This window comes from Lygodium microphyllum, chromosome 24 (assembly GCF_053477565.2).
Source record: "Lygodium microphyllum isolate KBCC chromosome 24, Lygodium_microphyllum_v1.1.10, whole genome shotgun sequence".
Taxonomy (NCBI): domain Eukaryota; kingdom Viridiplantae; phylum Streptophyta; class Polypodiopsida; order Schizaeales; family Lygodiaceae; genus Lygodium; species Lygodium microphyllum.
Genome location: NC_141158.1, coordinates 134,385,654 through 134,399,860, shown reverse-complemented (window position 1 = coordinate 134,399,860; position 14,207 = coordinate 134,385,654). Strand labels below are relative to the sequence as shown.

The 14,207-nt window shown below is 40.0% G+C and overlaps 1 protein-coding gene across 1 annotated transcript in view; it reads left to right on the top strand.

Annotated features, from left to right (window-relative positions):
• The window catches only part of LOC148015682 (dynein-1-alpha heavy chain, flagellar inner arm I1 complex-like), a 338,732-nt gene that overhangs the window by 59,352 nt on the left and 265,173 nt on the right, over nt 1-14,207 (top strand). Inside the window, exons 19-27 of the mRNA XM_087665230.1 lie at nt 3,932-3,993; nt 9,374-9,500; nt 9,613-9,813; nt 9,903-9,985; nt 10,634-10,729; nt 10,857-10,944; nt 12,277-12,387; nt 12,557-12,652; nt 12,714-12,719. Coding sequence (XP_087521356.1) covers nt 3,932-3,993; nt 9,374-9,500; nt 9,613-9,813; nt 9,903-9,985; nt 10,634-10,729; nt 10,857-10,944; nt 12,277-12,387; nt 12,557-12,652; nt 12,714-12,719 — 870 coding nt within the window. The remainder of the gene's footprint in view (nt 1-3,931; nt 3,994-9,373; nt 9,501-9,612; nt 9,814-9,902; nt 9,986-10,633; nt 10,730-10,856; nt 10,945-12,276; nt 12,388-12,556; nt 12,653-12,713; nt 12,720-14,207) is intronic.

The following is a 14,207-nucleotide window of genomic DNA, read 5'->3' as shown; positions in this document are numbered from 1 at the left end:
CTATGAGCGTTGGGCTGTCATCATCCTCCATATATGGGACTGATAAACTAGAGTCTCCTATCAAATGCTTCTTTTGGAACAAGACCCTTAACAATGGGCTTAGCTAATAGGATTACAAAATTACAAGATGCAAGATAGCTCTTCTAAATGGCCATGCTTTCTTGCCGTACAATCCTGATTTTTATGAATGAATGATTCCAAGGCTAAGTGGCACAAAACTTCATCTTTCCTTTGCTTCTACTGCCATCCAAAATGAATTTGCATTACTTTATATGAAGCACAGTGATGTACATAAACCATCTACTACAACTGGCACAGTGGCTAAAAGTAGTGTGCTTAAGACCTTAGATCATGAGCCTAAAGCTACTAATGCCTCTTCTAACCCAACCCACCAATTAGACGCTCAGACTCACCTCTAAACCATCCCTATAAAGTCCAACTCTCCTTATGGTCTCCAGCCTTTGTTGGTATGTCAGCCATTAAGTACCATGGCTGCTCATCCATACTTTTTATTGAAGAAGTACAAAAATCACATGAGAAAAGAACAGAAAGGAGCATAGAAATCAGGGAAGAGTCACTGAGGAAAGTGCTTGATGCCAATGTACTAAATCTTCTACAAATAAAGCATTAGCATGCTGAATAAGATCAAGGTACCACTGAGGAAGTCCTTTCATCTTTGCAACATGACTCTGGATGCCAAAGGCAGTATAAAAAATGAATGCATTGTGAGTGACTCAAATATGCTAGTAGCCCTAGAATCTGAGAAATTGAAATAAAATTTTTATATAGGTTAACCAAAAATCCAATCAAAAGGACGCATCCTAGTGCCCACCACAACATGCCAAATGTTAGAAACGAGGAGCCAAATTTTCTGAGCAAAAGTACAGGAGATAAATCAGTGATGGGAAGACTCCATTGCAGTAGTATAGAAGAAGCAGTTCCCATTGGAAATACTGCAGCAGCAAAGAGCCAAAGCAAGGGGAAGACCACCCACCAACATATGCTAGATGAATACCTTAGCTTTGAATGATGTCTTGTTGTCCCATCCCTCCATAATTGTCACCTTCCACCAAGCTTTAGATTTGTGCAGTCCCCCAAGTGCATTAGCCTCAAAATGGTCAACCATGGATAATCTTTGATCATGAGGTGGTAAATATGATTAATTGAAGAAGACTGGAGACTCAAGCGGCCTATAAGGTTCCAATCCTACTAGGGACAAGCAGAATCTAGGACAAGAAAAGGTTGGCAATCCTGCAAAAGTTTGGAAACCTTGTCCCAAAGGTTATGGTAGCCATGAGGGACACAGAAGTCTCATCTGACAGTGTGAAAATACACGAGTGTGTTGCAAGGCAAGAGAGTGGCATCAGCTACCAAAATGCTTGAAGTTACTACAAGAAGGATGAGAAAGAAAAGAGAGGCTTCCCTATGGATTTGGGATTTAGACACCTTCTTTCATACTATCCCTCAGACGATCTGGTGGGCTAATTAGTAACTCTTCATAGAGTTTCTTGTACTTTGTATTTACCTTAGGGGGCTTTCTCCAAGGCGTTATTAATAGAATTCTCTTTTCTTGAAAAAAAGAAAGTGTAACATAGCTGAGGTGATGTAGAGGTCTCCTCCCCCCACTCCTCTTCCTCCTCCTCCTCGCTTCTATCCAATTTTAAGGATTTGAGGTCCTTTCTTAGCTTGGTCATCACACTATTGTCTGTAGCTAGAAGGCTTGTTCCCCGTAGCTTTATTTTGGGCAGCCTTTGAGTGTTCTTTAGCTTGATGGCTGGTTGCTGAAATTCTTCAAGAAGGAATGTAGATTGTATGTAGTGCCTTTAGGATCTTTTGCTGAGCAGGGGAAAGCAAACCTTTCATTTCCCATTGCCTAACCAAGAAGACTCTAGGTAATGTAGGGAGCATGGCCACCAAGACTTCAGCTCTGTCATGAGATGGGCACTTTTTTCTCCCTCCTTGCTACTTTAGTTGTTGAGTTCTTCTACTATGCGGTAACAGGGAGGAAGGCTTCCACAAAGTGGTTCTTGAGGGTTTGCTAGATGAGAAAGTGGTCGTTTGAGTACTTGTTGTACCATTTGTCTACGGACCCTTCCATGGGAGATGGAAATAGAGCCAAGGAGGTGTTCTGTCTATGGACTCCCCAGCTCTTACATAAGCTTCTGAAGTGGCAGAAATGGTCTTTTGGATCTTTGTAGGCAGAACTTGTGAATGTAGGTAACTTGGTAACTCTTACCAAGGCTTTTTGTAGCTCTAGTTAGAGAGGGTTGAAGGTACTATGCCACCTCCTGAGTTGCCTCCTAATACATTTCCTCCCATTCAATTGCTAGATGTAGTGCTAGCTGTCATGTGAGAGTGTGATGGAGGTTTGGAGGCACTAAGACATTTAGGGGCAGAAAAAAGGTGAGGTAGCTAAACGTCGGATGAAGCAGTTGCACGACCTTAAAGCAAAGAAGTATACCTTTAAAAAAAGGCAATTAGTTCTGTATTACGATGCGTGTAGGGAGCTGTTTCCAGGGAAGCTTGAACCTAGATGGGATGGCCCCTACAAGATTGTCAGGATAGGGAAAAATAGGTCTACGGCTCTACTAGCTGATCTGCAGGGAGTAGAATTTAAAAATAAGGGTTAATCTTAATAAGATTAAACCTTATTATTTATGAGTATGCTAATACGGAAAAATGCATTGCAGGTCCATGCTGGGGCTGATTTAAGACCTACAAAAGAGCTTAAAGCTGGTTGATGGGGCGGTTAATTCCTTATTTGCTAAAAAGAACTTTAGAAGTGGTTCGAGTGTGGATTCAATTGAGGGGGACTGGCTTAGCTGTGGTTTTGCTAGAGTGTGTGGTTGGCATACAGAGAACAAGTCTAGAGGGATATATGTGGCAAGAAGATGTTGCCCCTGGCAAGATCACCAAAATTTGATTTGTAGGGGCTCAACATGTGCTAGGCTCGCCCCAAGTAGAATTGTCTCTCCCTTGTTGTTGGAAACATGCTAGAGGTGGGCTAGAGATATGCTAAGGGTAGGGGTAGCAAATCACGTGTTGATGGGAGTGAATTGTGTGAAGCTGTAGGGAATGAAGCTCGAGTGTAGAGGAGGAATGATGCTCAAGTGCAACGAGGATAAGAGTATAGACTGATTATAAAAAAAGTAATTAGATCATGTATGATTGCCAATATAACCTAGTACTAACTAGAAAGTAGAGATAGATACAACCATGACCAGGAGTGGCTGAAGCCAAGCTGTAGCTAGTCTTTGGCAATGCTCATACTCCACAACTCACACTATTCACACTACTCACATCCACTACACTTGCCATTAGGACATGCTTAGCTATCACTCAAAAGCTAAGAAACCATTTGGTGGTTCCATCGCTATTGAATAGTAACTTGAGGGGTAACTGCACTTGTAGCTGGAGTAGTACATCTAGTCGCCATCTCTAGTGAAGAATAAAGTTCAGCTAAGGTTGCTAGAGATTAGCCACACTTGTTATTAGTGCCCTTGGTGGAGAATAATAGTGTGAAAGGAGGTGTAATTTGAATGAAGGCAAGGCCTAAAGGACTTGTTTCTATGTTTTTGCCACACCTTGCTCGAGCTGAGTCATGGCCTCACCAGAGTGGGTTTTGTGATATTGCTAGAGCTGATTAGAATGTTTAGCCCGCTGCAAACTCATCGTGATGAAGAAATAGGTCAACTGCAAATTTACAAAGAAAAGCAACCACTTAAGATTTAAGGCTAGTGTAATGTTGATGTTACATGGTTTTTCAAAGCGGGCCTCATATTTTCATCTTGATCTACAATGATAGTTCCATGCCATGGTTTTCCTTATTCATTTTTAAATCTAGTTTAAGATATTGTGAATGTTGTTTGATTGATTGGACATGCAAAGTGTTTGGCTTAAAGGCTTACCTCTCAATTTTTTGACTCAGCAGATAATAAAGAAAATGCTAGTCTTAAACAACTCTATTAGCAAAGCTGTTATGGGTGTTCAAAAGTGAGTAACCAAAATTCCAAGCAATTTTAAAGCATTCAAAAGCAAAAACTCCTTAATTTTGAAGTTTGTAGAATTCAAAATGTACGTTATCTTTTTCCAAGAAAGAATTTTTTAAATTAATAAGCACCTTAGAAGCCTTTTTGAGGTAAAATACATTATAAGTCATGTATATGATTTCAATGGTACATCAAGGTAGGAGATAAAATCTAGTACAAGGGTTGGAAGAATAGCCCATCAGGCAACTAGTCTATAATGCCAAAGCATACATTACTCTAGATTCAATGAAGGTGCTAGAATCACAAGTACAAAGAAATCTCTCTCTCATCCTCATATACTTAAAGTCACCTTGTTATCTTTCCCATATCTTGTGGAAAATATGGATGATCTTTGTCCAAATGCTAGAGAGAGTCTATGTGATAGGTATGCTATGGCACCCCTACATCTTGCTGACCAAATGAACCAACTAGCATCAGCTTCCATTCATTATAATATCACTTGGTTCACTTTGTCTATCAAGTATGGGTATCGTGCTCAAGTGTTATCTTGAAGTAACAAAGGTCGGGGCTCCCCTAAAAGTTGTCACATTCATATGGTAGGCTTTTGTCCATGATATTAGTTATTGCTGTATCCCAAGTGAATATTATTATTACTATGTTCATCTTCTATGCTAGTTGAGGCTAATTTAGTTTAAACACTAAATTTCCTATTTGAACTTAACACATTTTTCTAAATTTGGCACCTCATGTAACTTATGCATTGAATATGTCCTATTCACAAGAATGTAATGATTTGATTGGGAAACTTAGTTCTTTTGAGATGGCCCTAGAAACAATGAGTGTTTCATTGTAGATTTTATATGTGAAACTAGTTGAATTTGGGAAGAGGATGGTTGGTTGCTTGTCATTTTTTACAGGGACAAGACTGTAGCTACTAAACTCTTATTGGGTGGTGGGAAAAAACAGATTTGGCCTAAATGCAATTATTGTCATCACAAACTCAATAGAAAGGAAACTTGTATCCCTTTAATAAATTTTCACATTTAAATAGCTTAATTAAATTTTTTCTTAAATGGAAAAATATGAATTGTCACTTGTTATGGTGAAACTCCAACATATTAAGGCCAAACTCTCACAGGGAAAGGATTAACACATTGGAGTGTGGGCTTTCTAGGAGTAATAATTACAATCAACAAGATGACATGAACATGAAATATTTGTACAATGTATAGATATGGATTGAAATTTTGGACCACATATATCTTTGCATAGAAAAATTAACCTTGGATTTTGATATCATTTTTGTAACGCACTTGGAAAGGGAGATGGTATCTATATAAGATCCTCACATTTTTAGAGAGATACTTAGATTTTAGGAGTCTCAAATTGGCCTAAAATTATCATACTAATTACTAGGAACACTATTCTAAAAGCAGTGAGGTTTTGTCGTCATAATTTTGCTCAAATTGGTGGTTTCTATACTTGCTAGTTTCAAGACAAAGAAGAAAAGCTTTAAAGAGGACAGCCAAACGAGCTCACTCTTGAGCGTGGGAGCTAGCACCACTCCGGGTCACAATCGCAACCCAAGGGTTGGCATCCCATATCACCAGCCCACACCATCCTAGTGTATGGATGTGTTGGCCAATGAGCCAAGAGTCCAAGAGTGGTGTGTAAAGAAATACCTTGGCACAGAAACATAAGTGAAAGGGTATGACAAAGCATAAACTCAATAGAACACAGTTAGGGTTAGGGTAAGTCAGAGACAATGAACATAGTGAATATTTGAATGAATGAATAAATATAATACGATGTTCATCCATCAAAAAAGTTGTATAGGAAATGATAACTGTACCCCGAACTCTTGTGTCTTGAGGGCTGAGGAAGAGGTTATGAGCTGGAGAGTGGGCCGTACTCCTAATGGATCTCGAAATGCAGCAAGGCAGCCTCCACATGTTGGACAGCAGTGAATGCAGCAAACAGTGATACTGAGATAAGCAGATTAGAGAGAAATCTACAAGATACAGCCTCCAGGGAGTGTAGGACTGCCAGGCAGCAGTAGCAGCAAAAACATAGCCTCAGGAGGGTGGTGGCAGATGGTCTGCAGCAAACGCAGCTTATAGATGGTCATGGACAGCAGGGTGTCAACTGGCTGTAGCAAATGGAGCAATAGGAGAGGTCAGCCTAGCTGTTTGCAGTAGTGAAGGGTGTAGACTGCATTGAGAAGGATGGAAATAGGTGCTGGATGGATGTAGAAAGTGACGGGCAGCCTAAGGTGAAATGTCCTTTGCAAACGGGGTGTGGTAGCGGAGCTAGATCAATTGAAACCTGCAAAAATGAGATTGGGATGAATGGAGGGAAATTTGCCTATTTATAGAAAGTTTTAGGACCTCAAACCTCTCCCCATTTTAACTCTCTCAAAATGCTCCTTGCTTTAGGGTTTTTCTTTAATTAAGCCTTTTTGGGGTTGTTCAAGAGGCTGGTTTAGTGTGCAATGCATATTTTAGCTCAACACCCCCTCTCAAGCCCATAAATTGAGCTAGAAAGGAAGGCCAACCCAAAGTTTTGTTTGTTTTGGTGTTTTTACGCTAAGATGTCCCAACCAAAAGCAACTAGGGCTTTGGACAAAGGGTGTATGTTAGTTGCTTAGTGGCCTACAAAGATTACAAAGGCAATGATTGTCTTACCAAATGGACTCCAAGTGGTCATGCAGAGAGGCCAGGGCATTGGTGCAGGTCGGCTGCCCAGTGGCCTACAAAGGCCTGCAAAGGCGGATGGAATCACAATGATTTTTATTTGGATTAAAAAAAAAAAAAAGGGTTATGGTCAATTAAGTAACAGATCGGAGATTAACAAATGGTTAGAGACCTAAGACCTTCACAAAATAAGCAACCTCTACAGGGAGAACTGTGGACCTTGAAAGTCTCTGTCGTCGAGTCGAAAAGTATACTGAGAAGTCTTTTGAGAAATCTAAAAATAGGTCTTTGGAAAACTAAAATCTCCTTGAAAAAATTGTCAACCAAGGTGACTCATGTCTAGAAAGGTAAAGTGAAAAGTGACTACTATATTCTAACAAGAGCTCGTTTCTATGCTGTATACATGAGTGACTGGTGTACACTGGGTTCTACTTGCCACCATGTAGTATATTGCCTCGGGAGAGAATGTGCTTATCTTGGAGAAGCTTCTGTTTGTGGATTGCTTCTACAGTGGGGGAGTATTTTACATTTCTTGAGCTACGGGATAAGTCAGAAAGACAGAGGCTCCATTGCATTAGAGGGGCCAAATACAGGATGCAGAGCATTAGGGAGGTGGCCCCATTGAGTGGAGAATTGAGATAGACACATCTCAAGACTGGATTGAGCTTCTAACTAGAGGAGACATTCTTATTGCAATTGTCGCTACCACTAGAGAGAGGATTTGCTTTCAGTATATGAGGATGGCAGAATCAGGAGAGAGGATTAAGACCAGTTAGCGTTTATAGGATCTTCTCACTAGAGGATTAGGGTTTTGGGTCATTGTGATAATACTTGGTTGTCTAAACTTGAACCTTGTGAACCATATGACGGATAGATGGAGGTATTGGGCATATAGGAGATGGCCATTTCAGAGATTACATTGGGTTTGGAGGGTTCCATTTGTAGAGGCACCCAAGGATGTCCCCTTCTTTTGGTACACCACCAGATTGAGGAGGGTGCAGATGAATTAGAGTGATACCAGTAGTGACTAAGCATTTGGTAGCACAAAGTATCAATAGCCTTCTCTTGCACATTTCTAAAGAAGATTGGAGGATAGCTTTAGACCCAAAAAGATCTCACTCTTTCTGTGGTTAGTAGTGCGTTGGAGCCTGGCAATTGACACCTGGCTCTGTTATGGAGGAGATCTAGTTCCTTGTGTTAGATGTGAATAGTTGGAGGAGATGCAAAGACATGATATGTGGGATCGGCCTAGGGTCCAGGAGCTGTGGAGGAGAGTTCTTAGGACTATGTTTCACAGCTCAGCAGAGTCTATGATGGTGAGGTGGGGATATAGAGGGGAGTCATGCTTACCTCATTTTCGATCAGCTATTGAGCAAGATTGCCATGTTGGATTTCTTAGGAGGCAACTCAGGGGCACTGCTACAGGGGTAGCTCATAGTTAGTTTCATTGTGTGGCATATCCGGACAGTCACATGTAGGATGCCAAAGATCTATAGGACATATCCAATTCCAAGATTCTCTCCAGGATTTGGACAGAGATTAGTCTATCCTCTCCAAGGAGATGGGAGAGGATACAGGGTGGTCTGAAGATTATGAAGAGGAGGAGAGATGCCTTATAGACCTCTTGACTGGCTATTCACTCAGGCCTTGTAATAGACTTTCACTTTGTTCCACTTATTATTATTTTTGTTCTAAGAGTCCCTTATAGGGTGATTTTTGTATTATGCCTCAGGATACTTTTTCCCAAGGGGATTCGTTAATAGATTTTTCTTTTCTCTGGAAATGAAAAGTTAAACGAGGGGCTATATGATGAGCCTAAAAGTCTTGTAGAATGGCCGTAGTTTTTCTTTATTGCTCCAGCAGTTTATTTGCATTAGATGTAAGTGGCCAGAACAAATAATTTTACATTGTACCAACTATGTGTTGCTGCAATGCTGGTCGTGAATGTCCCTCTCAAGTTTATTCATAACCATCCATCAGCTGTAATGGTAAGTATATTACCATTGATGGTCTTTGATCTCTTTGGAAGAGCATAGCCATAAGCGAGGATCCGGTATAATTATTCCTTAGATTATGGTTCTACATCTACGATTCTCCAAGACAAATGATGAAAAGGATATTGATATTCCTGGAAGCTCACAACCATCACCAACTATGTACAGTAAAGCAGGTATGACTAAAGATTCTTCTTTTTCAATGTAGATTTGATTGTCCAGCATGAATGCCAAGCTTACAATTTGTCCTGACATGAGCAAATGGTTATATCCAACACTGCTTTTGATGTCATTTCTTACAATGTATGACTGATGTGCAAACAAACAACCATCTTTGCATTCTAATAAGCAAATATCATCTATTGGTAGCCATAGACCATATTCTACCTTGTGTGCATTTATGTGCATACACTACAAAGCTCCATTGCTAGCACTGCGGAACCCTAATGTACTGACACTAGTTTCAGCATTGAATTATGCCAATGTGTGAAATAATTTAACCTATTTTTTGATTGAGATTTAACATTATTCAGAAAAATGATGGTTCTGAAATCTAATTAGCTAATAAATGACATATGCCTTTGTACATCTATGGCACTTTCTTTTCAGGTTCTAAATGCTGAATGTTTATTCTACTAACTGAGTTGGTTTCTGGTACATTTCTAAGATATTGAAGTACTCTTCTTCTATTGTCTAGACATCTAGAAAGTTGGCGAAAGTATCAACATCTTTGGAGGCAAGATAAAAACTCTGTCCTCACAAAGTTTGCTTCTCAGAATCCAACCTGCGCAAAATTTGAAGAGAAACTTGCAAAATATGCAAAGGTAAATATGAGTTAGTGATATTGTATTGTATGAAAGTGTACATCATACATCTTATCTGCCTGCTCAATGATTTTCTGTAGATATTATGACCTGAACTCTGTTAGATCTATAGGTGGCAGCTGATGTTACAGAAATTCCAAAAGAAAAGACAATAGACTTCTTGACAGTTATGTCACATCAGCTGATCACTTCTGTACGGAGTGAGGCTCTGTCATGGGTCAATGCGATTGGACAGACGATGGTGACAAATGAATTGCCAAGAGTGGCCATTCTACATTCAAGGATTGATATGTTTCTGAAAACCTTGCACGAGGTACTATTTTCTGGTAGTATAGTAAGAGTGTCACAGATGTAAGGGGAACATGGTTGAGGATGAGATTTACTGTGCTTGTTGTATTGTAGAAACCTGATACATTGGATGAGTTAAAGCTTGTGCTCAATGTTGTTGCAGAAATACAAAATTCTGGCATGGAAGTTGAACTCGAGTAAGTCTTATAGAGGGTATTCTAGCAAGAATATTTTGATTCAATGATGTAGTTCTACAGAATGTGGTTCAAGTAATAGGCTACTTGTGATTTTCATAATTGGCTAACTTTACACTAGCAAGGGTTGTGGTAAATAAAATCTTGGAATTGCAGATTTAAATTTAGAAATCATGTCAGAAAATTTCACATGCAAGTAATAACCATGTTGGAGAGTCCTGTAAACAATAATATGGATCACCATTGCAACTTAGCTCAAGTAATTATGTACAAACAGTGGAGTTAGTTGCCTTCATGGCGCAAGTGTGACTGCATTCCACAGGCAAGCTAGTAGGACTTTTTTCTCTTACAGTAATGGGATACTGCTATCGGTTCATCTTAAGAGTCTTTCTTATCCCAGACCGCATAAGAGCACAAAATATTTGTATATCATATGTAGGAAAGCCAATGTTAGGGATGGACTAAGAAATTAACCACAGGTGCAGTGTTCTTGTCCTGTGTATCAAATTCTGAGTAATGATGATTTTGCACTACATGCTAAATACTAAGCCTCATGTAAAACTTATCATAAATCTATTTCTGTGCTTGCTCGGTATGTTTTTTTTGTAACAATGAGACCTAAAATTTCTTTATATGTTTCTTTCCCATTAGATTTTTAGATTTGGAAGAGCGCTGCAGAACACGCGAACTCTATGGCATTGCAAATAAGTCTGAAGACACTGCCCAAACCTTTCAGATACGGAGCAGGTTCGTAAGTGTCACAAACTGGTCATATTTCTGGACACATTCAGAACAAATATAATCAGGTTTTCCCTGTGTGGCATTTGAACAACTGTTTTCCTTGTTATATTTGTGTTACAATTGCTTCCCAAAGGTGGAGACTTCTTGAAGAGGAGGCAAAAGCATTGGGTGTGCAACTGCATGAAACCAAAAAGAAGTTTACTGAAATAACTAAGAGCCAGGTACCAAGTTCTTGCCCCAAGGATGTTTGTAGCCATACACAGAGACTTTATCTACGATAAAGTTTGCATTACACCTGGCATAATTGGCTGTGTATTTACATAATTTTAATGGCCTTTCTTTTAAAGAAAAGTGGCTGAATATTACTTAGAAAACCCCCATGACACACACCACCCACAGAACCCCCCCTCTGTGGCCCCCCTCCTCCCACCCAACAACCACCTGCAAAAGCAAAAAAACAAAAAAAAAGGGTCTACCAAAAAAAGAAAAATATTTTACCAAGTATGCAACAGGCACCATCAGCGGTAGATGTGATCAGATGGGAGCAAGAAGCGAGGAGTTTACATCCCCTAATGCTGCTATGTCATTCTCCCCAGCGTTAGGTTTGTTTCCAGACAAGTGTGGCCATTACTGTAGGCCTCCTTGATTTCTGACCATCAGGTTTGTCTTTTGAATATTTATGTGCACATGATTGGTGTGTTGCTAGGCCAACTGCACCAGGATCCACTTGTTACAATGGAAATACAAATGTGCCCAACCTTGGTGCTTAAGAGGCTATGCACGGCCTTGATGGTTGGGAGGCTATCCATAACTCCTCATTTGATATACCTTCTTTACTTTTTAAAGATAATCATAATAAATGGGACCTCCACTAGACTTACCTTACGTGTGCACAAAATGGCAATGCTTAACATTAACTAACAGTAGGATTCGTTTTTGAAGGGTATTTTGCTGTACATATATTTTTTGTTTGTAAACATGGCTGAATTGAAGAATAATCAGATGTGCTGGAGGGCTTCTAGCCGGCATGCAAAAGCTGTATGCATAGCTAAAGAGAAAAAATAAAAAAAGTCACATGACTAGAAGAAAATGATTCTTGTTGAAGCCCTTGAGCAATAAGAGTGTTCTGCACTGTCACACACAAACTAGTGATTGAAGTCGTGCTAATGACCACTAGCCATTGAGCAGCCACATCACAGATTAAAACTCCTGCCCGCATCAATGAAGCAGCTTGACACAATAATAATGCTTGAGTGCAACCAACATGAACATGAACTCTACAGGCCAAGCCAAAAATAAAGCATTTCTATACATTTTTAATCTTGGCTGCAGGAATCTTTCTCATATGTGAGATAAATGGTGCGTTTGTGTTTCATAAGTTCCGATAAAGGACGTGTGGCTTACATGCCTGCAGGACTAGGTGTTTGAATATTTCATTAAGTCATTCTGGAGATTTGTTGCAGTATTTACTGCTTTTCTGTGGCTGGAATGTACAACTGCATATGATTAAGTTGTGATTTACTTTTTTGTGTGTTTGTACTGTATCGGTTTAGGTGATGGACTTTTCAAGAGAAGTTTCTGCCTTTCGGGACCGTACAGTACAGAAAGGACCTGGAAAATGCAATGACCTTGACATTGGTCTCCAAATGCTGGATGAATGCCAGGTAATAAGAAACTTTTTCTTATTTACTTTTCTTCCTGAATATTGAACCTTAGGAATCCTAATCCTGCAGGTTCTACTAGGCCATGAAAAGTTTAGTTAGTTTGAAACTTTGTGTATACCAACATTTAGAGGTTAATCAATACCTTTGACCACTTGCATTATTCTTTTAGTCCGAGTTGGAGAAGTTCCAGTCAAAGAGGGAGCAACTGGTTCTTGCACAGAAGCTCTTTGATCTTCCTGTAACACCATTTCCTATGCTAGTTGAGGCAAGTTTTGGGACTCTCTCCTTTAAAGTTTCTTTACTGGTACAAAATTGCTTTCTGGCAGGTCAGAGTATGCTGTAGATATCTAGTTGGTTGATTGTGGTCATGTGAGGCACAATTTAATTTTTTCTGAAGTCTAGGTTTCAAGTGGCATAACAATTTTCCTGCATTGTAAAGGAGAGTGGGTGTTTGTAAACCATGAAAATTATATGTAAGGGTAGGATTTTAAGAAAGTGCAAATGAATGCGGCACCATCAGAAGAGAGAATAATATAAGGTAAAACAATAACTTACACGGGTCCATGAACTAAGCTTGAGCAATCATCCAATGTCCTCTAGAAGTCATCTACGACAGTCAGTGAGATACCCTGTCCAGCAATCCGACGCTGAGCAGCAAGTACCATTGCTTTAATCCTGTTCATCTGGATTCTCTTGCCCAATCTGGTAGTGTATCTGAAAATGGGGACATCTTTGGGTCTCTTTAGAAAGGGATCTCTCCAAACCCACTCTCCTAGGTGGCAATGTAATCTTGGAGATGCCTACTCCGATAGGCCATGTACCTCCAACCATCCATCATGCACATCATGTGGCCTAGGTCTAAATACCAAGTCCTATCACAATGAGTCACCACTCTAAAGCTTTGTTGAAAGCATCAAAATATTGGAGGAGGCTAGATGAGATGTGTAGGCCTAGGAAGATTCTTCTTATTGCTATTAGCTATAGGAACTTAGCAATTGGCACTAGCTTGGATGCAACAGAGGCCCAGTGGCATGTGTGAGATGAGGTGAGCGAGAGGAGATGCAGAGACATTGCCAATGGAGGAGATCCCTTAGGATGATATTCAATGGCACAATAGAGATCGTGGTCGTGACCTGCAGGGTTGTAGCTTTGGTCATAGACAGAGGCCAAGCATGTGGTTATGAGGATGTTCAAGGGAGTCTTTCTCTCCTCATCATTGGACATCATTTGAGCAGGATCCCACTTGGGATTATTGGACTGCAAGGCAGCTATGCTATCGGCCTTGAGGATTTGGATAGAGAATGTAGGGCAGCTCTGAGAGGATGAGGAGGAGAGAGCTCTTCTTGCAGACTTGGGACTCTAGCACTTTTTCCTAGATGGCTCCCTAGATTGCTTGGCATTATAATGTACCAAATCGGTTTTTTATACAACCATTGTATTTGTGATGCACTTAGATACATTTTCCATGGTTCATTGTACCTTGTATCTTGCCTCAAGGGGATTTACTCTGAGGTGTTATTGATAGAATTTTCTTTTCTTGGATTTTTTTTTTACAAGTTTCACCTCAAAATCTCTCCCGAAGCATCCATAGGTCTAATGTGCTGCAAAATGAATGCTAGGCTGCAATGGTCCTCCGTCAACTAGAGTGATTGTCTCAAGTCTTCATAGCAAAAACTTCTTGCATGGCTCCTCATGCACAAGAACACCCCTTAGAATGAGCTTCACCAACAAGAGGAAATCCATTCACCAAGTGAATTCTTTTGAGTGAGCCAAAAAATTCAGCAAAACTTGAAAAACCACCTCAAGAGACATGTTTGTTG